We start from the raw sequence: 24799 nt of genomic DNA, 5'->3' as shown, positions 1-24799 counted from the left end.
TTCCTTTTTTTCCTCTCCTCTAATTCTCTACTTTTCACACGTTCTCTTCTTTCTTTTTGTTATTCTCATCTTTATTCTTATTATTATACGTCATTAGTCTCCTCTTTTTTCATGTTCCTCCTCTTCTCTTTTACTTTCTCTCCTCTTTCCTTTTACTTTCCCTCCGTCTTCCTCTTTCTTATTTTCATCCTCACTCTTATTTTCCTCGTTATTCGTGATTATCCTATTCCTCTTTTTTCATGTTTCTCCTCTTCCCTTTTACTATATGTCTTTCTCTCTTTTATTTTCATATTAGTGGCTTTTTATACTTCATTAATTCCGAGGGGATGTGATGGTGATTGTGGTGGTGCTGGTGGTGGTGGTGGTGGTGATGACAGGTGTGTATGGTGAGCCAGGTGGGTGGTGATGATGTTATGGTTATTTTCCTCTCTTATTTTCATCATCCTTTTTCTCGTTATTCGTGATCATCCTCTTCCTCTTTCTCATGTTCCTCTTGCTGCCATCCTCTTAAGTGCTCCACATTCTCCTCCTTTCCCTCATCTTCATCCTCGTCCTCTTCGTCCTCGTCCTCCTTCTTCATCCGCTCTTTTGTTCCTTCTTTTCTTTCTGCTCTTATTTATATTTGTCCTATTGTGTATGACCCTTCTCTCTCTCTCTCTCTCTCTCTCTCTCTCTCTCTCTCTCTCTCTCTCTCTCTCTCTCTCTCTCTCTCTCTCTCTCTCTCTCTCTCTCTCTCTCTCTCTCTCTCTCTCTCTCTCTCTCTCTCTCTCTCTCTCTCTGTGTGTTTAAACTTTGTCTCTTCCTCCTTCTCCTTCACCTCCTCTTCCTCCTTCTTCTCCTTCACCTCTTCCTTGTCTATGTCTCACTCTCCTTCTCCTATGACTAACAACAAGACCTATTGAGTAGATTTACCTTTTTAAGCAAGTAACCTTATTGTAATGGTTCTTATATATTGATTTTTTTTATCTTTTATCTTTTTTTCATTTCTACCCTATTTTATTTTATTTCTTTTTTAGTTTCGCGTTTTTCATATTTTTCTTCTACTGCCATTTTTCTCTCCATTTATCTATTTTTCTTTCTTTCTTTGTTTATTACTTTCGTTTTCTATCGCTTTCTCTTTCCTTTGTTTTCTTCAGTTTTCTCTATATCTCTTTTTTTTTAGTTTTGTTTTTCATATTATTTTTCTTCTGCTTCTATTTCTATCTCTATTTATCTAATTTTCTTTCTTTCTTTATTCATTACTTTCGTTTTCTATATCTTTTTGTCTTTCCTTTGTTTTCTTGTTTTCTGTATATCTTACTTTCACTCATTTTCACTTCCTTACTGTTTTTTTTTTCTTGTTCTTGTTCTTGTGCTTCTGGTCTTTCGGGTTTAGCTCTCTCGTTTTGTTTTCCTTGTTTTTGTTTTGTTGTTCTTCGTTATCTTCATTTTTTTTCTTCTTTATTTCGTCACTTATTTTTTCTTCATATTGTTCTTCCTTCTACTACTCATCTCTCACGTGTCATTTTGTTTCTTTTTCTTAATTTTTCGATTTTTTCTATTTGCTTATTTATCTATTTTCTATTTTCCTATTTTATCTTTTTTTCATATTTTCTACATTCACTTTCTTCATATTCATTTTACTTTCACTATTCCTCTCATTTCCGTCTCCTTTTTTCCTCTTTTTTCCCCTTTGAAGCTTCACCTTTCGTTTTCTTCCACAATACTTTCTATCTATATATAGGCCTACCATAAGTCTACATAGTCATATAAACCGAAGTCTGTATGTGTCGCCAGAAGCACACACACACACACACACACACACACACGCGATACTTAAAGCTCAGGGATCATGCATTAACCAGCAAGATCATTCTATTGCAAAAATGACTTGACGAATAATAGGTTTAAGGTCACTTCCCCTAAATGAGTCTTTCGTGTTGCAATGTAGATATAAAAATAACTTCTCCCACTAATGACATCGTTTTAAGGAGATATTTTGGTCATCTAGTTTTATCTGTGGTTGGTTTAGCTCGGCATTGCTACTTCTCGTTCTCAAAATTTGGCAACTGATCAGGTCGGTATTCTCATGCGCTTTCTGCTCTCACAAGAAATATTACAAAAGAACCACAAAGGAGATCATTCCGGTTGTCGTGAGCGTATTTCACATTCATGACGCAGAGGCCTTGCCAAACTATCAACTGCCTCATAAAACTACCCAAAGAAATACTAAGGCCAGCACTGTCACGCTTCCACCCTTCACATCAACTATTCCCAAAGAACGAAGAGGAGATATGCTGGGTTCTGTTATTGTTAATTAGGTTCATTTCCTCTTTGTTATCTTCTCCTTTCCTGTTTTCTTTTTCTAGTGTTTCTTCTTTCACTTTCTGTTCTCTTTCTTTATTTGTTTTTCTTTTCATCTTTCAGTTTCTTCTTTTCTTTCTCGCGTCTTTTTCCTGTTACTTCTTGCCCTCACCAGGATCACAAAATTACCCTGGAAATGCCCTAAATTCCTACGAAAGCCTTGTCAAATGTGTGCTTAGGCGCCACAATGTTTAAGAATATGACCCAAACACAACATCTATCAAACCCTTCTCAAATGTGTGCGTGTGTGTGTGTGTGTGTGTGTGTGTGTGTGTGTGTGTGTGTGAGTGTGTCAGTCAAGAAATATTAGGAAACAAACATCCTTGCTGCATCCACATTTGCAAATCGTGAAAGTGGCCCTAATCCTTTCCACAGGGCTTCCACGGGGACGAATGTGGCAACGGAATGAAAAACCAAACAGCCAACCCTCTTGCACCCATGTATGCAAATTATATAGTGATGTTAAAAGTCCTGCTCCATTGTGAACCTCTCCAAAGGGGCGGCATTTAGCTACAGGTAGGGGAAACAGGCATGTGTGTGTGTGTGTGTGTGTGTGTGTGTGTGTGTGTGTGTGTGTGTGTGTGTGTGTGTGTGTGTGTGTGTTGAGGGAGATCATTCACCATGGCCTAATCACGTGCTGGACTCGCGATAACCAGCTAATACTATCTACGAAAGTTGGAGCTGCATAATGTATGAAAAAATGGTGTGCGGAGTGGGATGTGGCGGAGTGGTATGTGAAGAAGTGGTGTGTAATGGAGTGGGGTATGATGGAGTGGGGTGTGAGGAGTAGGATGTAATGGAGTGGTATGTGAAGGAGTGGGGTGTGATTGCGTGGGATGTGAAGGAGTGGGATGTGACGGAGTGGTATGTGAAGGAGTGGGGTGTGATTGAGTGACGGAAGGACGGAGTGAAGTGCGTGACGGAGTGGGATGAGAGAGTGTGAAAGAGTGGAATGTCAAGGAGGGGAGTCTGATGTCACTCTTCCGGGACTCAATGAATCTCCAGGAACGTTGAGTCGTGAGGATCCGAGGCTTCACTAACAGGGATTCATGACGTCATTTTTCACCCTGAGGAGCGGATATTCTTTTACTTGGTTTTATTATTTACATCATTTTTTTTCTTTCCTTCCTTCTTTCCTTTCTCTATTTTCTTTCTTTCTTTCCCTTCTTTTTTCTTTGATTTCTTTACCTCTTCGTCATCTTCCTTCTCTTATCTGTTTTCATGTTCTTCGCCTCCTCGTCATCTTCCTCCTCCTCTTCCTCCTCTCCTCCTCTTCCTTTTCTCCCTTTATTTTTCTGTCTGGCAGCATCTTCATTTTTTTCCATATTTCTACTCTTTTCTCCATCACTCTTCTGTCACACACACACACACACACACACACACACACACACACACACATGACCTTACTTTCGATTTAACAAGAAGTTCCAGGAGAGAGATCGTCGGTCCTTGCATACTAAAATACTCTCTCTCTCTCTCTCTCTCTCTCTCTCTCTCTCTCTCTCTCTCTCTCTCTCTCTCTCTCTCTCTCTCTCTCTCTCTCTCTCTCTCTCTCTCTCTCTCTCTCTCTCTCTCTCTCTCTCTCTCTCTCTCTCACTGCTTTCTCTTTTCCCTCCTCCTCTTCCTCTTCCTCTTCCTCTTCCTCTTCCTCTTCTTTATTCTGTACCTCACGTCTCCCTTCCCTTATACTCTAACAACCTCCTAACCTTCAACCCCTTTCTCCCTTTCTCTCCCTCTTCATCCTCCCTTCTATCATATGCTCCTTTCTCCCTCCCGTCCATCGCTCAGACCCAGTTCCCCTTCTCTTTTCGTGTCCTAGTGAAGACCTTGACCTAATATCTTCGTTTTTTCTCCTTTTCTTCTCTTTTTAAGGTTGTCCCTCTTTTTCCTCTTTCTTTCTCTCTAATGGTTGTTTTTCATTTCCTCTTTCTTTTCTCCTCTTTTCCTGTTTTCTTTTTTCTAGTCTTTCTTATGTTACTTTCTGTTTTCTTTAGTTATTTATTTGTTTGTTTTATTTTTCACTTTCTTATTTTCTTTCTTTCACAATTCTTTTCTTTCTATTGTCTTTCGTCCGTTACTTTCTGTTTTCATTATTTATTTTTTTCTTTTCGATTCTGCACATTCTTTTTCTTCCCTCTCTCTCTCTCTCTAAATTCCTTTCTTTCGATCATCTTCCTCTTACTTCCTGCTCCCTTTACTTCTTTCTTTCTATCTTTCACTTTCTTTTTTCTTTCACAACTCATTTCTTTCTTTTCTCTTCCTTTTGTTACTTTCATTCCTCTTCACCTATTTTTTCTTTCTTTTACCATATTTTTTTTCATCTTACAATTCTTTCCTTTATCCCTTACTTTTTGCTTCTCTCTTTGTTTTCTTTCCATCTTTCTTTTTTCTCCTCTCACAACTTTTTTCTTACTTTTCTCTTCCTTTTGTTACTTTCTGTTCTCTTTATCTAATTTTTCTTTCTTTTACTTTACTTTTTCTCTTACAATTCTCTTCTTTATCCTTTCTTTACTCTTTTCCTTCCTCCCCTATCTTCCTTTCTTCCACTTTAGTCATTTCCTGTTTTTACCAACCCTTCCCTCCTTCCCTCTACCCTATCCTTCCCATCACTCGTCCCCTTTCCCGTCTCCGTTCCCGCCGCTCCCTCCACCCCTTCTCCTCCTCCTCCTCCTCCCTCCTCGTCTTGTTCAACAGCGGTGACGTCATTCGTTTTCCAGGACGAGGCAGTGATTTCAACAGTCTCAAAAGTAGCAATCCACCCAAGGCCGATTGTGTGGATAGCCGCCTGGACAAGGTTGTCTGTGTGTGTGTCTCTCTGTCTGTCTATCCCTGTCTGGCTGTCTGTATGTCTGTTTTGTACCTTCGTCTCCTTTCTTTGTCTGTTTCTCTGCGTCTCGGTTTGAATTTATCTTTTTTTTATCTCTGTATCCCTGTCTGTCTGTCTCTCTCTGGGAGGAAGTCAGGGAGGCACTGAGCGAGGAGGGAGGAGGAGGGAGGCACTGAGCGAGGGAGGAAGAGGGGGAGAGGCAGGGAGGGAGGCACTGAGCGAGGGAGGAAGAGGGGGAGAGGCAGGGAGGGAGGCACTGAGCGAGGGAGGAAGAGGGAGAGAGGCAGGGAGGGAGGCACTGAGCGAGGGAGGAAGAGGGAGGGAGGCAGGGAGGCACTGAGCGAGGGAGGAAGAGAGGCAGGGAGGGAGGCACTGAGCGAGGGAGGAAGAGGGAGAGAGGCAGGGAAGGAGGCACTGAGCGAGGGAGGAAGAGGGGGAGAGGCAGGGAGGGAGGCACTGAGCGAGGGAGGAAGAGGGGGAGAGGCAGGGAGGGAGGCACTGAGCGAGAGAGGAGAGGGGAGGCAGGGAGGAGGCACTGAGCGAGGGAGGAAGGGAGGAGGCAGGGAGGAGGCACTGAGCGAGGGAGGAAGAGGAGGAGGCAGGAGGGAGGCACTGAGCGAGGAGAAGGAGGGGAGGCAGGAGGAGGCACTGAGCGAGGGAGGAGGAGGCAGGAGGAGGCACTGAGCGAGGGAGGAAGGAGGGAGGCAGGAGAGGCGAGGGAGGAAGAGGAGGAGGCAGGAGGAGGCACTGAGCGAGGGAGGAAGGGGGAGGCAGGAGGAGGCACTGAGCGAGGGAGGAAGAGGGAGGCAGGGAGGAGGCACTGAGCGAGGGAGGAGGAGGGAGGCACTGAGCGAGGGAGGAAGAGGGAGAGAGGCAGGGAGGGAGGCACTGAGCGAGGGAGGAAGAGGGAGGGAGGCAGGGAGGGAGGCACTGAGCGAGGGAGGAAGAGGGAGGGAGGCACTGAGCGAGGGAGGAAGGGGGAGGGTGGCAGGGAGGGAGGCACTGAGCAGGGAGGAGGAGGGAGGCACTGAGCGAGGGAGGAAGAGGGAGGGAGGCAGGGAGGGAGGCACTGAGCGAGGGAGGAAGAGGGGGGGAGGCAGGGAGGGAGGCACTGAGCGAGGGAGGAAGAGGGGGGGAGGCGGGCAGACAGGAGGCCAGGAAGCAGAGGAGTGACGACTACAGTATTGGCGAGGCGTTAATGCCACGCTGCGTGCCCGGCATACCCCGCGCTGGGTGTGTCGCGGCGTGGACTAACAGTACCCGCCGGGAGCCTCCACTGCCTGCACCCCCCACCACCACCATTGCCACCACCGGCACTACCACCTCCACTCTCGCCACCTACACCACCCTCGCCCACCCCACAACCACCACCCCCGCCCCCATGCCCACCCCGCCACCACCACCGGCTACCCCCGCCTCCACTCATCCACTAACCCCCCTCTCACCATCCACCAACGCCACGCCACCACCACCACCACCGTCGCGGCTCACAAAGGAAGAACAAATAACAGCAGACCTGCTGGTCCTTACGAGGCTGTTTGTGACAAGCTACACTAACTATCTTATCAAAGATGGAAGATGAAGGACAGCAAAGGCGAAGGCTCCTTCCCACCCCCCCATCCCTCCAGACAAAGCTGACAGGAAAGGAAAAAGAACCTCCCCACTCCTCTCACTTACCCTTCTTACTCTCTCCCCGTCCCACCATCTCTCTCTCCCTCCCTCACTCCTTAACTCCATTTGCATACCCTCCCCTCCTCCTCCCTCTGACTCCTAACCACTACTGACTCTTTCTCTCTCCCCCCTTTCCTTCCCCCATCCCTCCCCCCCCGTACCAGTTACTGCAAACCCGTGCGAATTCGTCATTTTTTAAACCCACGCGCACAATGGAAGGACTTATAACAGGGTTCATTTGTATTGTATTGCTGTTGTTGTTTTTGGTCTTTTTTTCTCCGACATCTCCAGCAACTTGACTCCTATCGCTTGTGTTCTGATACAGGGAAAGAGAAGGAAGGGAATGGAAGAGAAGGGAGGAGAGGAGAAGAGAGGAGACTAGGAAGGGGGAGAGAGAAAAAATATAAAGCAGTCACTCTATGCACCCCACTCTCCTCCTTTTAATCTCCTCCTCCTCCTCCTCCTCCTCCTCCTCCTCCTCCTCCTCCTCCTCTTCCTCCTCCTTCTCCACCTCTCTGGCGTCCTAATCTTTCTCTTGTTCATTTCAGAAAAGTTTCTCGCCTTTCTGTTTCTAAGTTTGTGTATTATTTACTTCTCTCTCTCTCTCTCTCTCTCTCTCTCTCTCTCTCTCTCTCTCTCTCTCTCTCTCTCTCTCTCTCTCTCTCTCTCTCTCTCTCTCTCTCTCTCTCTCTCTCTTTTATGCCTATAGCGCCGGTAGGCTTGCTTGAAGGGGCCTGGATGGTGTTCGGCCCCAGCCCGTCATGGCGCAGGCAAGTGTTTATAGTGGCGCCATCTCTCTTTGCCTCTCTCTCTCTTCTCTCCCCTTCCTCCTTCCTTCCGTTCCCTTCCCTCACTTCAATTCTTCTCCTGTCCCTCCTCCCCCTGCATATTCTTCCCCTTCCCTCCCTCTCCCCTTCCTTTTTCCCTCCCCTTCCCAATCACTTTCCTTCCCTCTCTCATCCTATATTCTCTCCCCTTCCCTTACATATCCTCCCTTTCATTCTTGTATTCCCATGCCCTCCCTTACCCACCCTTCCTCCCCTTCCTCCTTCCCTTCCCTCATGTCTTTCCCTTCCTCTCATTCCTTGCTCTGACCCCCTTCCCTTCCTCCCTCCTCATGGCTTCTCACTCGACTCCCTGGTCACGGCTGCTTCTGGTATGGTGATGAAGAGGTGTTTTGTTTATTACGGATGACGATGGTGATGAGTGACGGTGGTGATGATACTTATGGTGATGACGGTACTTTTGCATTTGTTGTTGTTGATGATGATGATGGTGATGATGGTGTTTGCTTTAGGAGTAGTGCGTCAGTAGTATGAAGAAGTGTTGTTGTTGTTGTTGTTGTTGTTGTTGGTGGTGGTGGTGGTCTAGGAGTAAGAGGAAAGGGGGGAGGGGGGTGAAGATGGGGGTCAATATGTTACCTTGAACCTTCTTCCCTTTATCCTCCATATTTCCTTCCTCCTCCACTTCCCCTCCCCACCTCCCTCCCTTCCTCCCCATAACTTCCCCTCCCTAACCCCCTCACTTAAACGTCTCCCCCCTCAACGTCCTCCCCTTCCCCCTCTATGCAACTTTTCATCCCCCTCATTCCCCCCTCCTTAAATGCCTCGCTATCCTCCCCTCAATGCCCTCCCCTTCTTCCTTCCCCCCCCCACCCCTAACCTTGTCTCCCTCTCCCCTCTCTCTACCTCTCTCCCCCTCCATCCCCTCCTCCCAAATTGACTCCCTCCCTTCAGTGCCCTCCCCTCTCTCAATCCTTCCCCCCCTAACCTTGCCCCCCTCCCCCCTCTCTCCCTCCCTCCCCCCAACCTCCTCTACCCCATAAAGTAGGTCAGACAGGACACCGGTAGAGCAAGTCATACGAGAGAGAGAGAGCGAGAGAGAGAGCACAACAGAACTTCCTCCTTCATTCATTCTATTCTAGTCTCCTTATGATACTCTCTCTCTCTCTCTCTCTCTCTCTCTCTCTCTCTCTCTCTCTCTCTCCCCATGCTCTTTTTCTTTTCCCATTTTCTCTATCTACACATTCTCTATTTTTTCCATCCCATATATCTCTCTCCCATTCTCTCTATCGTCTCCCACTCTCATCTATCTTTTCCCATTCTCTCTCTATCTTTTCCCATTATCATCTACCTTTTTTCCCATTCTCTGTACCTTTTTTTTCCATTTCCATTAATCTCTTACAATCCTCCCCTACCCTTGACCTTTAGCTATTAAGGGAAGGGATTCATTAGTGGGCTGAACACCTGCGCACTGATAGGTATTTCAGGTAAAGTCTCATTGATTGGAACAGAGTAATTAGTGGATTCCGTTTTTCATTTTTTTCTTTCAAGGATTTTTTTTTTGTTTTGTTTTTTGTTTTCATATTTTTGGTTGGATTGTTATTTTTCTATATTTTTACTTTTTTTTTCTTGTTTTTTTTTCGATTCAATTTTTTTCGTTATTTTCCTGATGTCTGTTGTCTGTTTCTGCGTCTTTTGTTTGTTATTTTCTTTTGTTTTTGTTCCCGATATTGCTCTTGTTCTTTTTTTCTTGTTCTTGTTTTTATTCTTTATCTTATTATAGTTATTATTTTTTTCACCTGTATTTCCTTTTTTTCTCCTTTTTTCTTTTTCTCCACCTCCTCCTCCTCCTTCTTCATTCTTCTTCTTCTTCTTCTTCTTCTTCTTCATCCTCTTTATCTTCGTCATCGTCATCACAGTCAGTTCTTTTCTATTTCCTCCTCCTCCTCCTTCTCCTTAATCTTCTTCTTCTTCTTCCTCTTCTTCCTCTTCTTCTTTTTCTTTCTTCTTCTTCTTCTTCTTCTTCTTCTTCTTCTTCTTCTTCTTCTTCTTTACCTTCTTCATCGTCATCACTGTCAATCCTTTTCTATTTCCTCCTCCTCCTCCTCCTCCTCCTCCTCCTCCTCCTCCTCCTCCTTATCTTACGCCGTCGCCTGAGAGTCTGAGAATTCTACGAGAAATGTTGATTGTCTGAGGATAATATTGATAATTAAATGTTCGTGTGCGTGTGTGTGTGTGTGTGTGTGAGTGTGTGTGTGTGTGTGTGTGTGTGTGTGCTTGATTGTGACCTTCCTCAGCCATCTGCCACTCCCCGTTGTCAACCTCCTCCTCCTCCTCCTCCTTCTCCTCCTCCTCCTCCTCCTCCTCCTCCTCCTCTTCCAAGACACAATGACGCAACCTCTGTCACCATCTCTCTCGTCCCTGTCTCACCGCAACCATCTTCACCACCTCCACCACCACCACCACCACCACCACCACCACCACACAGCAATATACCAATAAAAATACTCTCATAAAACAAATATTTCTGGGGCATGGCCTATGTCGACCTCTTTTTATTGATCCAGAACAGACGGTATCGAGAGTGACGCTTTCCACCCATCCATTATGCAACAGGATTCTAGACTACTTGAATGTGCTCTTGGTAAATGGGGTAGTGGAATGAATATGCTAAAGGCCTAACGAATGTGTTTGAATGTGAATATGAAATGGTTGAATTGCTCCTTGAATGCGCCTAAGAACTAAAAATAAGGCTGGTTATTCATCTACTAACCTGAGCAAAGGGGGCTAGTTAACCATTTGAAGGGGGTTAAGTTAGTTTTTTTTTACGTGTTCGCCTATAGCGCCGGCCAAATTTAAGGGGAGTCTGGGTAACTAAAATGAAGGGAGCTATGTTACCAATTAAGGGGGCTACAAAACATGTCAAAAGGGGCTATGTTACCATTTAAGGGGGCTACAAAACATGTCAAAAGGGGCTATGTTACCATTTAAGGGGGCTACAAAACATGTCAAAAGGGGCTATGTTACCATTTAAGGGGGCTACAAAACATGTCAAAAGGGGCTATGTTACCATTTAAGGGGGCTACAAAACATGTCAAAAGGGGCTATGTTACCATTTAAGGGGGCTACAAAACATGTCAAAAGGGGCTATGTTATCATTTAAGGGGGCGAAGTTGTAATTTAATGGGTTCTGAATTACGTTTTAATTTGGTAGGTTACAATTCAGAGGGATAGCTTGCCATTAAAAGGGGCTAAGTCCCGATTCAATGGGGCTAGATTACAATTTTGGGGGGTCATTTATAATCTAAGGTGGCTGTGTTGTCATTCAAGGGGTAGAGTATCATATAAAAAGGCTAACTTACTATTCAAGATGCTAGGTTATCTTTCAAGGGGGCTAAGTTACCATTTGAGAGGGTTTAGTTACTGTTTTATGAGGTCAGGTTACATGGTCGTTCTTCGTCGCTTTTTTGTGTGTGTCGTTACTGGCCAGCGTGGCACGACGACACGAGGCTGGTCTACCTTCTCAACCGTCAGGCCAAAAAAATCTGAACCCAATTACTTCAATGTCGACATTTCGGCTCCCCGCTGAGCGCCCGTCCGCCTCGTTGCACAAGGCGTGGCGTCAATTCTACGAAGGTGACTCTTTAAAATGCTGTAGAAAACGGGGAAAACGCGTCACTTGATTATGCAAAGAAAACGATAGGTGGTATTTTTTTTCTTCTGATGCGGATACTTGTCAAAACTAAAGCGTTAACACTTTCACTAGAGGCTGTAGAGTGTGCTAGACAATTACTACACACTCTTTCAATTAACACTCATAATCATCAGGAAAATGCTTCTCAGTGTACGATTTTCACCCCAGTAACCATTTTCCAAGAGACTAGACAAGTAACCCGTAACTGACCCCTCTTTCGGCCACCTCTTTGGATTCTTTTTAGGAGCAGCGAGTAACCGGCTTTTTTTTTATTATTGTTTCCTTTTTTGTGTGCCCTTGAGCTGTGTCCTTTGTTGTAAGAAGAAAATAGAACACATATAAAAATGACATACGTAACAAAGTGCTTCGTAAGGTTGTAAACTATATAGACATGCAAACAAAACTCATCCTCTTAATCCTTAAAACATCAAAAGTCGAGAATATTTTCATCAATCATTATTTTGACAATGCTTAATTCTTTTTCTTCTTCCCGTCAGCTCAGTTTTTTTTTCTGTGCATACGAGCAGATTGTGTTGTCTGGGATGAAGCAGCTTACCTCCTTGAGTTTGGCCGTTTTTTTTATTTTTTTATTTACAGCAGAGGAACAGTGCAGGAGCGTTAAAAAAAGAAAACAATAATGAATAAAAAATGCCCGTGGTTGTGGCGGCTAAGCGAATAACGTGGTGTGCATATATAAAGTCTTTCCGGTTAATACTATTGCTACATTATTCAAGTCAAAAGGAGGAAAATATTATATAGTCTTTCGTAATACCCTGCACGGAAATCTGATCGGTGAGTCTCTGAGAATCAACATCATGTATTTTAATGAGGCGAGTTTTCTTTAATTTTTTTGTTCTCGAAAGTTCCTCCACAGTTATCACAAATACTGAGAATAATGATCTTTTATTAATGAGGTTGAGTCGCTTTTGTTTTTATCCCTCCGTGAACTCTTACATAACTGTGGAAACTAAAAAAATAAAAATAAAACATGATAGCGCTAAAAAAAAGGATAACAGGGATTTATATTTGCTAGAAAACGTGAATGAAAAAAAGTTAGACTAAAATATGAACCTTATAGAAAAAAATGAATGTGTGTGTGTGTGTGTGTGTGTGTGTGTGTGTGTGTGTGTGTGTGTGTGTGTGTGTGTGAACGTATTCCACATGATATCAATAGAACACCATTTGATTATGCTTATAGTTTTCATTCATCTATTAATCTATTTTGTTATGTTTTATTTTATATCAATTTTAGTTTTCTAGCTTTTATTTGTTTATGTTTTTACTTTATTACTGTTATTTTTTGTGCGTGTGTGTGTGTGTGTGTGTGTGTGTGTGTGTGTGTGTGTGTGTGTGTGTGTGTGTGTGTTATCTAAAAAAATGAGGCACACAAATTCCCACTTTTTAGACTCAAGACGTGAAATTGAGCAGCCACGGCGGCGGAAGGTGAAGGAATTGGCGTGAAATTAATTGCAGGTGAGGCGGAGGAAGAAAGGTGAACAGGGAAGGGAGGGGAAAGGGGAAGGAGAAGGAGGGGGGCTGAGAATTGTGTTCCCATGGTATGTCTTGAATAGTGATAGTAAAGGTAGTAGTAGTAGTAGTAGTAGTAGTAGTAGTAGTAGTAGTAGTAGTAGAATAACAACAGGAATGCCAATAATAATAATAATAATAATAATAATAATAGAAATTTCAACTCGTTCTCAAGGTTATAATGCAAACTCCAACCCGCCCTTACGAATGATGATGAGGAGGATGAGGATGAGGATGAGGAGGAGGAAGAAAGATAGGAAGATAATGTGAAGATAAAGATAAAATGTAGAGAATGAAATAATTAAGGTGAATAAGAGGGAAGAAAAAGAGGAGGAAGAGGAAAGAGGAATAGGAAGAGTACTAGAAGGAGAAACAGTGGAGACAGCTGAAGGAGGAGAGGAAGAAAAGAGGAGAAGGAGGAACAGAGAAGAAAAACGCCGGGGAGGAAGGAAGGAAGGAAGGAAGGAGGAAAAACAAAGAAGAGAAAGGAGGAGAGAGGGAGAGAGATTGAAGGAGAATTAACAAAGAAAGACAGAGAGGTGAGGGACGAGGGAAGGAGATGAAGTAAGAGGTAAGAGGGAGAGGGGAGGAAGAAAATAATAAGAGGAGGAGGAGGAGGAGGAGGAGGAGGAGGGAGGTATTGAGGTAAGGAGAATGGGGAAGGAGCAGGGGCATGGGGCAGGTGGGGCAAGGTGAGAGGAGGAGGAGGAGGAGGAGGAGGAGGTAATGGAGGAGGAGAAGAGAGGAATTTCCTTACCCCGAGGCTGAACCAAATGACCTTCCGTGTACAACTTTTAGGCCTACATCTGTGTGTGTGTGTGTGTGTGTGTGTGTGTGTGTGTGTGTGTGTGTGTGTGTGTGTGTGTGTGTGTGTGTGTGTGTGTGTGTGTGTGTGTGTGTGTGTGTGTGTGTGTGTGTCGTATTGTGACTTTATATAGAAAAATGGATGTACTTTTGGTTGTGTGTGTGTGTGTGTGTGTGTGTGTGTGTGTGTGTGTCCGATTTGATTGTGAAACTGGATGAAGGTTACGCGAATCTCTCATTCCATTGCCTGCAGCTGTCTGTATGTCTGTATCTATCTATCTATTGTCATAAATGTGTTATGTCTGTGTGTGTGTGTGTGTCTGTGTGTGTGTGTGTGTGTGTTTGTGTGTGTGTGTGTGTGTGTGTGTGTGTGTGTGTGTGTATTACCTCACCAAGCAAAATAAAAGAGTATACAGCTGTTTCACGAAGTATTCCCAGCTAAAATACAAATATTGGCCAGTCCTCGACATATATTACTTTCTGTTTTCATATATTTTTGGATCAGCGTGGAGTTTCGTACATAATTACCTCCGGAAAAGGCCAAATAAGGTTAGGTGCGATTTCAATAGATTCACCGGCGATAGGTTGTTATTTTAGGTTAGGTAAGTCAGCCAGGTTAGGTTAGTATAATCATTCTTTATCCGCGGAGTTCCTAATCTAGCAGCAATATAATTTTACCGTTCCAGGGAAGGTTACGGTAGGCAGGACAGGTTGGTCAGTTTCCATGTTTCAGAAAAATACCACCCAGGCAATCTATTTCCCAGCATATTTCTTGTTTATTTCTAAGACTATACTGTCGTCTATGTCAAGTTAGTGATGTTGTGTAACTCAAAAAATATATCCATGCGAGGTGCAGTAATTTCTCAGCTACCAGTAAAATGCCGAAAGAAAACGTGGTGCGGGCAGGAGTAATAGAAGATGGACAGTTTTGACGGGTGACACAGGTAATTTTTCTAACCTTTTCCTGGAGACGTTTTAAGATGGATGTAGGTAAAGGAGGCGTACACGAAACACGCTTTACACCAGAACGTATATTAGAGGGGCACTATACGAAACACACACAACGAAATAATTGAGGAAACTTAAGGTATGACTCTAGAATTACACCCAACTCACTCGGAGGGTTAGCACTGAAGAGGGAAAACGAAAAACCAATCAAGAAACATCACTTGGGAGACTAGCCATTTTGAGAGTGATTTGGTTACTTAGTGAGCAGATAAGAACAGACATACAATATTAGGTGAAATGAATGAATGTTTAATAATAAGAAAGTTTGTATACATAAACTAGACAGCTACAAGATTAGGTGAAATGAATGAATGTTTAATAATAAGAAAGTTTGTGTACATAAACTAGACAGCTACAAGATTAGGTGAAATGAATGAATGTTTAATAATAAGAAAGTTTGGATACATAAACTAGGAAAAAGGCTAAATATACATGACAACTTAATACTGGGTTAGCTACTTAGTGAACCATATCTAACAAAACGCCACAAACGGAGGATAGAAAATATATAAAAATGAGAAGCAACAAAAGACACATGATCATAACACAGAAAGGAATAGCTAAAGAGCGTGAAAGGGAGTCGGTTACACAAACTGATGCACAAACAGGAGTAAATAAACGCAAAATACATTAATGGAAGCGATATGTGTGGAGGATAAAAATATAGGGTAGGACAAGAAGAAGAAAAGGGGCGAAGGCTAGAACCATTCACTGAGGTATAAATAAAGAACTTTGAAGGAATAGACACGATTCAGACTGTAAAATATGCAGTAGTAGTAGTAGAAGTAGTGGTAGTAGTAGAAGTAGTGGTAGTAGTAGTAGTAGTAGTAGTAGTAGTATAGTAGTAGTAGTAATAGTAGGAATTAAGACTATAATGCCATACACGAGGGTAGAAATAAAAAAAAAATATAACAAGACGAAGAAGAAGGAGAAAGAAATGATGAAGATGAAGAAGAAGAAGAAGAAGAAGAAGAAGAAGAAGAAGAAGAAGAAGAAGAAGAAGAAGAAGAAGAAGAAGAAGAAGAAGAAGAAGAAGAAGAAGAAAGAAAAGAAAAAGAAGAAGAAATACAAAAAAGAGAGTGTATGGGTTACTCACTGAAAGAAACAAAAGCACGCCAAGATATCCACAAATAAAGGAGGCCAATGAGTGTATGAATGAATGCAGCCCAACACGGAGGAAATGGGTGAATACTAGCGTCATGCACTGAGGTAAAGGACTCATGGCGGGTACTCACGGTGGGGGTGAGGTGGCAGGTCATGGCGGCGGCGGGGGGGCGGCCGCAGCTCACCGCCACTCTGAAGGGGGAGAGAAAGAGGGGGGTCAGACAGGAGGCACTTCGATGTTACGTGCATGAGTTAGAAAATAGTGACGAGTGTGATTTTTGGCTCAGGACCCCAAAAGGTAGCAATGGAAAAAGTGCAACATTCACTAAAAAGATCAATATTAGTAGCTAGTAATAGGACTAATAATGATAATAACAACAATAACAACAACAACAGCAACAACAACAACAACAACAACAACAACAACAACAACAACAACAACAATAATAATAATAATAATAATAATAATAATAATAATAATAATAATAATAATAATAATAATAATAATAATAATAATAATAATAATAATAATAATAATAATAATAATAATAATAATAACAATAATAATAATAACCGAATTAACAAGTCAAGAGGATATTATTTACAACAAAAAAACAAAACAAAACGAAAAAAAAACATAAACAAGAAAATATTACAATCTGGAAGAGAGATATTTTAGTTATAATATCATATAATAATAAACATCTGAGAACAATCAAGTTGGGTCAAAAAATGGAGAGAAAATGAATAAAAAACGACGAATAAATACAATCAATACCAAACGACTTGTACAAACACAAGCACACACCTCGATGACAAGATAAAACGACAAGAAACACAGACTAATTTTATAATACTCACACATGTTTTAACACACACACAAAAAAAAAGACAAATAGCGAATCAAAGACGCATAAAAAGCACCATGGGGTAACGAGTCAAACACCACAAATGAACGTCTGAGTTGTGTCTGCGAGATGATTAGTATTCAGGAATGGCACAGGTGGGACAGAGCCAGGTGTGTGTGTGTGTGGAGTGGGGGGGAGGGGTCAGGGTCAGCCAGCGAGCACACGGTAGGGGAGGGGGCGGGTGGGGAGAAGGTGAGAGAGCAACCCTTGGACAGCCTAAGCGCTCAGTGATAAGAGTCAATGCTGATGAAGGGTGATAACAGACGGGCCTTACGAGGTTGTATATTAGTTGTATATTAGAGTTACCTGTATTTTCGTAGCCTTAACAACAAGCTAGTCAATGTAACGGCGAACTCTTCTATCTAATCTTATTGCATTTTTTAATTCTCCAACTCTCTCTTTACTTTTCATTATTAGTGTTTTTATAAGCTTTTTGTGTCTTCAGATGTTCCTTGAGGTCTGTTTGCCATGCTGTGTTGTCCGTGTAAAGTTTCCTCTCCTCTTCAGCCCCTTTCAGCCGTCCCCAGGAACCTTTTATCCTTCAAACCACCTTTCCCTTCGCACCTTTTCTTTCTCCTCCATGCCCCCCCCCCCCCTCCCTTCCCGCCTTCTCTCCCACCCTCCCTCTCTTCTCTCCATTCCCTACCTCGTATACCCTTGTGACCTTTCCTCTACCCTCTCCTCTTCTTCTTTTTCTTGTTCTTGTTCTCCTTCTAATTCTACTTTTCTTCTACTAACACTACTACTTTTCCTTCATCTACTATTTTTCCTCCCTCTTCCCCCTCTATCTCCTTCCATCTCTCGACTCCCTCTTCTTATCCACACACATCAAGTCAAATATTTCGTCCCTGTCTGCATCGCACTAAGATCTGCTTTCTGGTGCTTCCCTCAACATTCAAGGACGAGGACAAGCTGGTTTTGTTTCCCTCTGGCTCACTTTAGCAATTAAGGTCACCAGGTCACGTTTGAAGGTCATACCCACAATGCAACATCAAGCTAAGTATCCTTCTTCCCTCCTCTCTTCCATTCTCTGTTGTCTCCTGGTTTTGCTAATATATATATTTTTTGTGTCTATTCTTCTCCCATCCACAATATTCCCTCTATCCTTCATCCTTCTCTTCCATCGCTCCAAAATATATCCTTCCCATTCTTCATTGATATCCAGTTTTCCTTCTCTTTCTTTTCCTCTTCCTTCGCATTTCTCTTCTCTTCATCTTTTTTTCTCTCCTACTCTTCTTTCTTCCATCCTTCTTCTCTTATCTTGTTTCATAGAATTCTTCCCCTTCTTCCTCTTCTTTAGGGATATCAGGTTCTCCTCCTCTTCTTCCCTTCTCTTCCTCCTCCATTTCCTTTTCTCATTTCATTCTTTTCATCCAAGTTCTCCTTTTCCTTTTTGTTTTTCTCCTCCTCATTCGTCTTCTCTTCGTTTTCCATTTCCTCTCCTTTTCCTTTCTCTTTCCTCTTTCTTCTTCTTGTTCTTCTTGTTCTTTTTCTTCTTCTTCTTCTTCTTCCTCCTCCTCCTTTTACTCCTCATTATCTTCTTGCTCTCTCCTCCTCCTCCTCCTCCTCCTCCTCTTCACACCACCACAAGCCGCCATCCGCCAGTCACTCCAGGCAAGGGTTAAAGGCTTTGGTTAAGGGCGGCAGGACTCAAAGGGAAGAACATTACCGGCCACCATTCCCTTTCTTATCTTCGTGGTTATTATCACTAATGGATCCCCGCCCCCTGTCAGAGTATGGGTTGGCGTTTCTGTCTCTCTCTCTCTCTCTCTCTCTCTTATCCTGTTTTTATCATCGTTTTCTTACTTTGCTTCCTCCCTGCACTGTTCTCGCTCGGTTTTTGGTTTTCTTCTTTTTCTCTCCTTCCTTTCGTTCTCCTACAAGAGCGATTTTAGTCTTGGATCGCATCTTATTACGTTTCTTCGTCTTCCTATCCTTCCTATCCTTCCTCTCCTTCTCTTCGATATGTCCACTTTCGGTTGTTTCTCTCTCCCTCCTTATTACCTTTCTTCGTCTTCCTATTCTTCCCTTCATTCTGCTATCACGGTTGCATTCGGTTCAGAGACAAGCTCGTATTTTCTGACGCTTTCAGCTCTCACAACAATATTATCCAAAGGGCACAAAGGAGATAATTCGGGTTCTAATGAGTATTTTTGATATTCACAGTGCAGAAGCCTTGTCAAACTAGCACTAGGCTCATAAAACTACCCAAGGAGATGCCCACCAACCTCTACGAAGGCTCAAATGTGGGTGTGAAAGCCTTGAAATATTTGAGAGTAAACGGCTAATTTATACAGACTAAGAGATGAAGCCGGTAACATTTCGGGGAGTCTCCTTTTCTCGTCCATATATTTAACCAACGGCAGGGGTGACGGACGGTTCTTAGCGCTGGGCCAATGCTCTCCACTTGTATTTGTCTGACCATTATCCACACGCCTGCTGTTGCTGTTGCTGTTGCTGTTGCTGCCTCGTTTTGTTGTAGTCTCGTGTTGCCAGGAGGCGTCACGTGTTGGAGCCGCAGGAATCTTTATCTTGTTTTTTTTTTTTTCCTATTTCGACTGGTCTCTCTCGTGCTGTCCTTTTTTTTTTTTTTACTATCTTTCAGCAGTCTTTTCTTTTGTATCTCTTCCTCGTGTTGTCATTTCTTTTTTGGTCTGTCTCCTATTTGTTGTTGTTGTTATTGTTTTTGTTCTTGTTCTTCTTGTTTTTACTCTTCTTGTTTTTCTTCTGCTTCAGCTTCTTCATTTTTCCTCAATTTTCTCTTTGTCTTTAATATATACTCTCTTCTTTTATGTTATACAAAATGTCCCTCTTCCATACTTGCTTACTTTCATTATTTTATTTTTCCTCCGTTCTTTCTGTATCTGCCGTCACAATAACTACATTTTTCTTTCTTCTTCTGAGCGTTAGTAATAAAAGATGCCACTGAAAAAGGTTGAGTGGGATGCAGTTAGTGAGTGCCCATGCCTTCCCTCAACCCCCCCCCCCGTCCCTTCTTTCTCTATTTTCCTTCATAACTACATTTTTCTTTCCTTTTCTGAGGGTTAGTAATAAAAGATGCCACTGAAAAAGGTTGAAAGGTTGAGTGAGATGCAGTTAATGTGTGCCCATGCCTCCTCCATCCCCCCCCCCGCGCTCACTATAAATCCGCGCTGCCCGCCGCCGCAACACAACAGAACACAATACAACCCAACACGTCACTTTGTCGACTTGATTCACCAGATTGTGCCAGAAACTGTGTCACGTTAAGGAGTCACGTGGCTATTGTGATGAATGTAAAGCTCTTGTGTGTGTGTGTGTGTGTGTGTGTGTGTGTGTGTGTGTGTGTGTGTGTGTGTGTGTGTGTTACCATTTGTCATTAAATTGAGCTATCACTAGTGCTCCTTTTTGTCCCTATAATTCATGACTCATACATGGATTAGGTTACAAATACACTGTGTATATAAATCACAGCAAACTGCACTACGTTATACTCCAATACACTCCACTACACAGGACTACACACCACTACAATAATTATGGTACACTACAAATCCATTTCGCAACGTTTAAATCTACACCCAAGTTTTCCATTTTCTTAACTACCCTCGACTTTTGTTTCATCAGGTACTCAAACAGCCAAGTGCCTCCCGTCGTCTTGTGATCCAATCCTCCTTATTAATGCTTCAGATGCTTCAAATGTAAACGTCTCTTAACCATTTCGTTTTCAACTTCTCGTCTTTACTTCCCCAGGCTTCTCTTCTTTGTCCTTCCATCAAGCTCTCTGTACCTTTCTCCAATTAAACATCCAAGCCTCCTTATTAATGCTTCAGATGCTTCAAATGTAAACTCAACCAATTCGTCTTCAACTTTTTTATCTTTACGTTACCAGGCTTCTTTCCTTTTTCCTTCCTTCAAGCTCTCTGTACCTTTCTCCAATTACACATCCAAGCCTCCTTATTAATGCTTCAGATACTTCAAATGTAAATGTCTCTCAACAATTTCGTCTTCAACTTCTCGTCTTTACTTCTCCAGGCTAACAGGAGGGGTATCAGGACACCTCTCCTCCCGAAATTGACCCCTCTTTCGGCCACCTCCTTGGATTCTTTTTAGGAGAAGCGAGTAGCGGGCTTTTTTTATTATTGTTTCCTTTTTTTGTGCCCTTGAGCTGCCTCCTTTGATGTAAAAATAAAAGGCTTCTCTTCTTTGTCCTTCCATCAAGCTCTCAGTGCGTTCAGTTAAAAAAGAAAGTAATAATCAAGAAACGCCAAACATAAACTCTAGCAAAACTAATTCGTCTTCCTCCTTCATCTCAACGCGGCCAGAGCTCTTTTTTGTCCTTTCGTCAAGCTCTCAGTGTGTGCAGTTAAAAAAGAGAATAATAATCAAAATACCCAAAACATAAACTCTCGCACAACCAATTCCTCTTCATCCTTAATCTCAACGCGGCCAGAGCTCTTGTCCTCTCATCAGGCCCCATGTGCGCAGTTAGGCAGCGGAGCAGACCCACGTGTTCCCGCTGTGTTGATGGTGCGGCCCGTGTGTTTGCTCGCCTGGTGGTAGTGTTCTCTGGTGTGGTGGATGTTCGAGTGTTTTTTAAGCCTGTTTCACCTCGCCATAACGCCTCTACCCACGGACTGACTTCTACCTCTCTCTCCTTCCATGTTGCAATATAGTAGTGAAGGTTAATGATAGCATGGTAGTGATTCTAATATACCGTTGGGTGATGGGTGTAAAGTGTATGTGAATGTTTAGTTAGTTTTCTTTAATTATTCCTTTCTTCATTATTTTTGCAGTAGAAAGAGGCAGACCAAGAGTTATATGTAAAAAAAGGAAAGAAAAAAATCGCTAAACAGAAACTACAGTAATGGATATGTTTGAGAGATTTAAAAGAGGTATAATTATGTCCTGCAGTGGAATGATACAGGTTGATGAAGATGGTAACGTATGTATATAGGTACGTAGGAAGAGAAGAATGCCATTTAAGTGAGAAGCGGGCTTTTTTTTATATATTTTTCTTTACGCCCTTGAACTGTCTCCTTAGCTGCAAAAAAAAAAAAAAAAAAAAAAATTTATCGTTCCTAGCGTCCCTTCCTCGATACTTAGCGTGTGGTTCCCTTAGAGTAATTCCTGACATTCTTCACCCCACTTCCCCCCCACCACATTCCACAGTTTCTTTGCTCTTTTTGCTACATATACACGACGTCTTAGAGTTACATTCATATATATTTCCACTCATGCTCCTCACCCATTGTCCCTTACGCCTGTACAGTAACACACGCACACCTGCCAATCAAAATCCAGGTTAGAAAAATAAAGGAAAATTGAATAAACACACATTTACTTTACGCCATCATCCGTTGTTTTGTGAGTCCTTATGCTGTACACGTAAATTCAGTTAGGTCAGGGCCGTTAGGTGTGGGAGAGAGGCAATGGGGATGAAATAAAACCAACAACAACAACAACAAAAAAATTAAAGATTAAGAAAGGTGTATATTAAAATTGAAGACTAGAAGCGCAGAATAAAGACTAACAGAGACGCTTGGGAGAGATTGATGTCCTGTTGAGAATATTACAGGATGATGATGATGATGATAAGGAGGAGGAGGAGGAATATGATGATGCTACCTGAAATAACCTTTACTAACACAAGATCTTCCTATATGACTCCCACTCATGCTCCAAATAGGTTTTATTCAGCTTTTTTTTATACACTTATGGCCTTTCCGTCAACTCATTCATATATAAATAAATGTTTAACCCAATATAATCTTTCTGGCACCAAAGGTCTGCTATCAATATTCCTACTCATGGTCCAGATAGTTTTATATTTTATTTTTGTACCTCTTTACTTTCTTCTCAGGTAACACACTTAATCACTGCAATCCGAAGAAATACATATGTCTTCACTTTCGCTTTCTAACACGCAAGGTCTTTCACTGATACACCTGCTCATGCTCAGGTATTTTTTTTTCCAATTTTTTTTTCATTGTACTTTCTTCTCAGGTAAAATACTTGATAACCGCTAAATTCGAAGTAATACATATATGACTTAACTTTCGCTTTCTAACACGCAAGGTCTTTCACTGATACACCTGCTCATGCTCAGGTATTTTTTTTCCAATTTTTTTTTATCATTGTACTTTCTTCTCAGGTAAAATACTTGATAACCGCTAAATCCAAAGTAATACATATATGACTTAACTTTCTAACGTATAAAGTCTCTCTATTTATCTCTCTCTCTCTCTCTCTCTCTCTCTCTCTCTCTCTCTCTCTCTCTCTCTCTCTCTCTCTCTCTCTCTCTCTCTTTTTCTCTTTACAACAAAGGAGACAGCTCAAGGGCACAAAAAAGGAAACAATAATAAAAAAAAAACGCTACTCGCTGCTCCTAAAAAAGAATCCAAAGAGGTGGCCGAAAGAGGGGTCAATTTCGGGTGTACTCTCCTGAGGTAACACAATCCACTGCCTGCAAATCTAAAGTATTTCATATAAGCCTGAATTCACTATATCTCTCTTTGGCACACAAATCTCTCCACTGACTCTTTCTCATGTGTCATCTGTTTTCTTCTTCGCTGTCCTCTTCTAATCATCTACAAATATATCGTCACCCTCTTAAAATAATCGCCTAAGTCATTTTTCAGCTATTTCCAGGTTTTTGTTTACATCGATTTTTCAACATGCGACGCCCATTATTGTATACTTGCCCTCATCGTCATTCAGGGTTTGAGTGTTCAAGAATTGGCCTTTTCATTTCTGCCTAAATCTAAAGACAAGTGAGATGATGACATTTTTTTTCTGATTTCCTGTAAAGTAGAAAATAATGACGCTTTGTTTACGAAGGTGACGATAAGGTAGATCATACATGCCTGTCTGATCTCATATATGCCTTTGACACATGACACTCTCTGGCACATAGATCCTTCCATTGTTTCTCGTACCCCTTCATATCTCATTCCTTGCCCCTGTACTCTCTCCTCCTTTGCGCTAACTCCCAATAGCTTATATCTCCAAAGCAACACACGCCTGTCTGATCTTATATATGCCTTTCAGACACATGGCACTCTCTGGCACATAAATCCTTCCACTGTTATCGTGTCCCAGTTTCACATCTCATTTCTTACCCCTGTACTCTCTCCTCCTTTCAGCTAACTCCCAATAGCTTACATCGCCAAAGCAACACACGCCTGCCTCAATTTACCCTTTCTGGCACACTCACTGGTTCATTGCTATTCTATTATTTTTATAACTAACCTAAGTTCTCCAGCGCCCCATCTCCTAACCTGACCCGAATTCCTTTTTTGTTGCGCTTTCGATAGACAAAATAATACGGTGGGGTTCAATGTTCTCGCAGCCCAGGTATGAACAGGTGTGAAGGCGAGGAGGACAGGTGAGGAGGGCGTGGCGGGAGTGGGGGGGGGAGGGGGGGGGAGAGGCATGAGAAATGAATGGAGAGCGGAAAGGAAAGTTAGAGAGAAGGAGGAGAAGGAACACATGAGAAACGTATGGGGAGAGGAAAAGAGAGATGGATAAGGGAGGGGGAGAGGGAAAGGGGTTGATGGATAAAGGAATATAAGAGAAGGGAGAGAAAGATGTATGGAGGGAAGGATGGATGGATAGACGGATAAAGGTGAAGTTAAAGGGAGAGAGAAGGAAAGGGAAGAAAATGAGAGAGAGAGGGATGGAAATAGGAAAAAATACAGAGGACAGATGAAGAGAAAGTGAAAGGGAGAGAGAGAGAGAGAGGGATGGAAGAAGGAAAAAAAATAGAGGGCAGATGAGAAAGTGAGAGGGATAGAAGGAGGGAAGAATGCCGAGGAGAGAAGGAGAGAGAAGGAGAGAGGGACACAGGGAGAGAAAGAAGGAGGGGAGGAGGAAAAAAATACAACCTGGAAAGATGGAAAGAGAAGGGAAAGAGGAGGGGATGAAAGGAAGGAAGGTGAAGAGAAGGACAGAGGGAGAGATGAGGAGAGGGAAAGAGAGTGAGAAAGATGGAGGGGAGGAGGGAAAAAGACAGAAAAATAAGGAAAGATGGAAACAGGAAAGAGGGAAGGAATGGAAGGAGGAAAAATATACAGAGATGAACAGAGAGAGAGAGAGAGAGAGAGAGAGAGAGAGAGAGAGAGAGAGAGAGAGAGAGAGCAACAGGAGTCCA

General features: G+C 42.6%; 1 protein-coding gene across 8 annotated transcripts in view; it reads right to left on the bottom strand.

The window, feature by feature from the left end:
* Positions 1-24799, bottom strand: part of LOC126987966 (mucin-19-like) — a 207597-nt gene that overhangs the window by 101733 nt on the left and 81065 nt on the right. For all 8 annotated transcript variants that reach the window (XM_050845640.1, XM_050845638.1, XM_050845646.1 and 5 more), the window contains one exon: positions 15892-15952. In XM_050845640.1, coding sequence (XP_050701597.1) covers positions 15892-15915 — 24 coding nt within the window. In that variant the 5' untranslated portion in view covers positions 15916-15952. The remainder of the gene's footprint in view (positions 1-15891; positions 15953-24799) is intronic.

This window comes from Eriocheir sinensis, chromosome 67, assembly GCF_024679095.1.
Source record: "Eriocheir sinensis breed Jianghai 21 chromosome 67, ASM2467909v1, whole genome shotgun sequence".
Taxonomy (NCBI): Eukaryota; Metazoa; Arthropoda; class Malacostraca; order Decapoda; family Varunidae; genus Eriocheir; species Eriocheir sinensis.
This window is presented reverse-complemented; position numbering and strand designations above follow the sequence as displayed.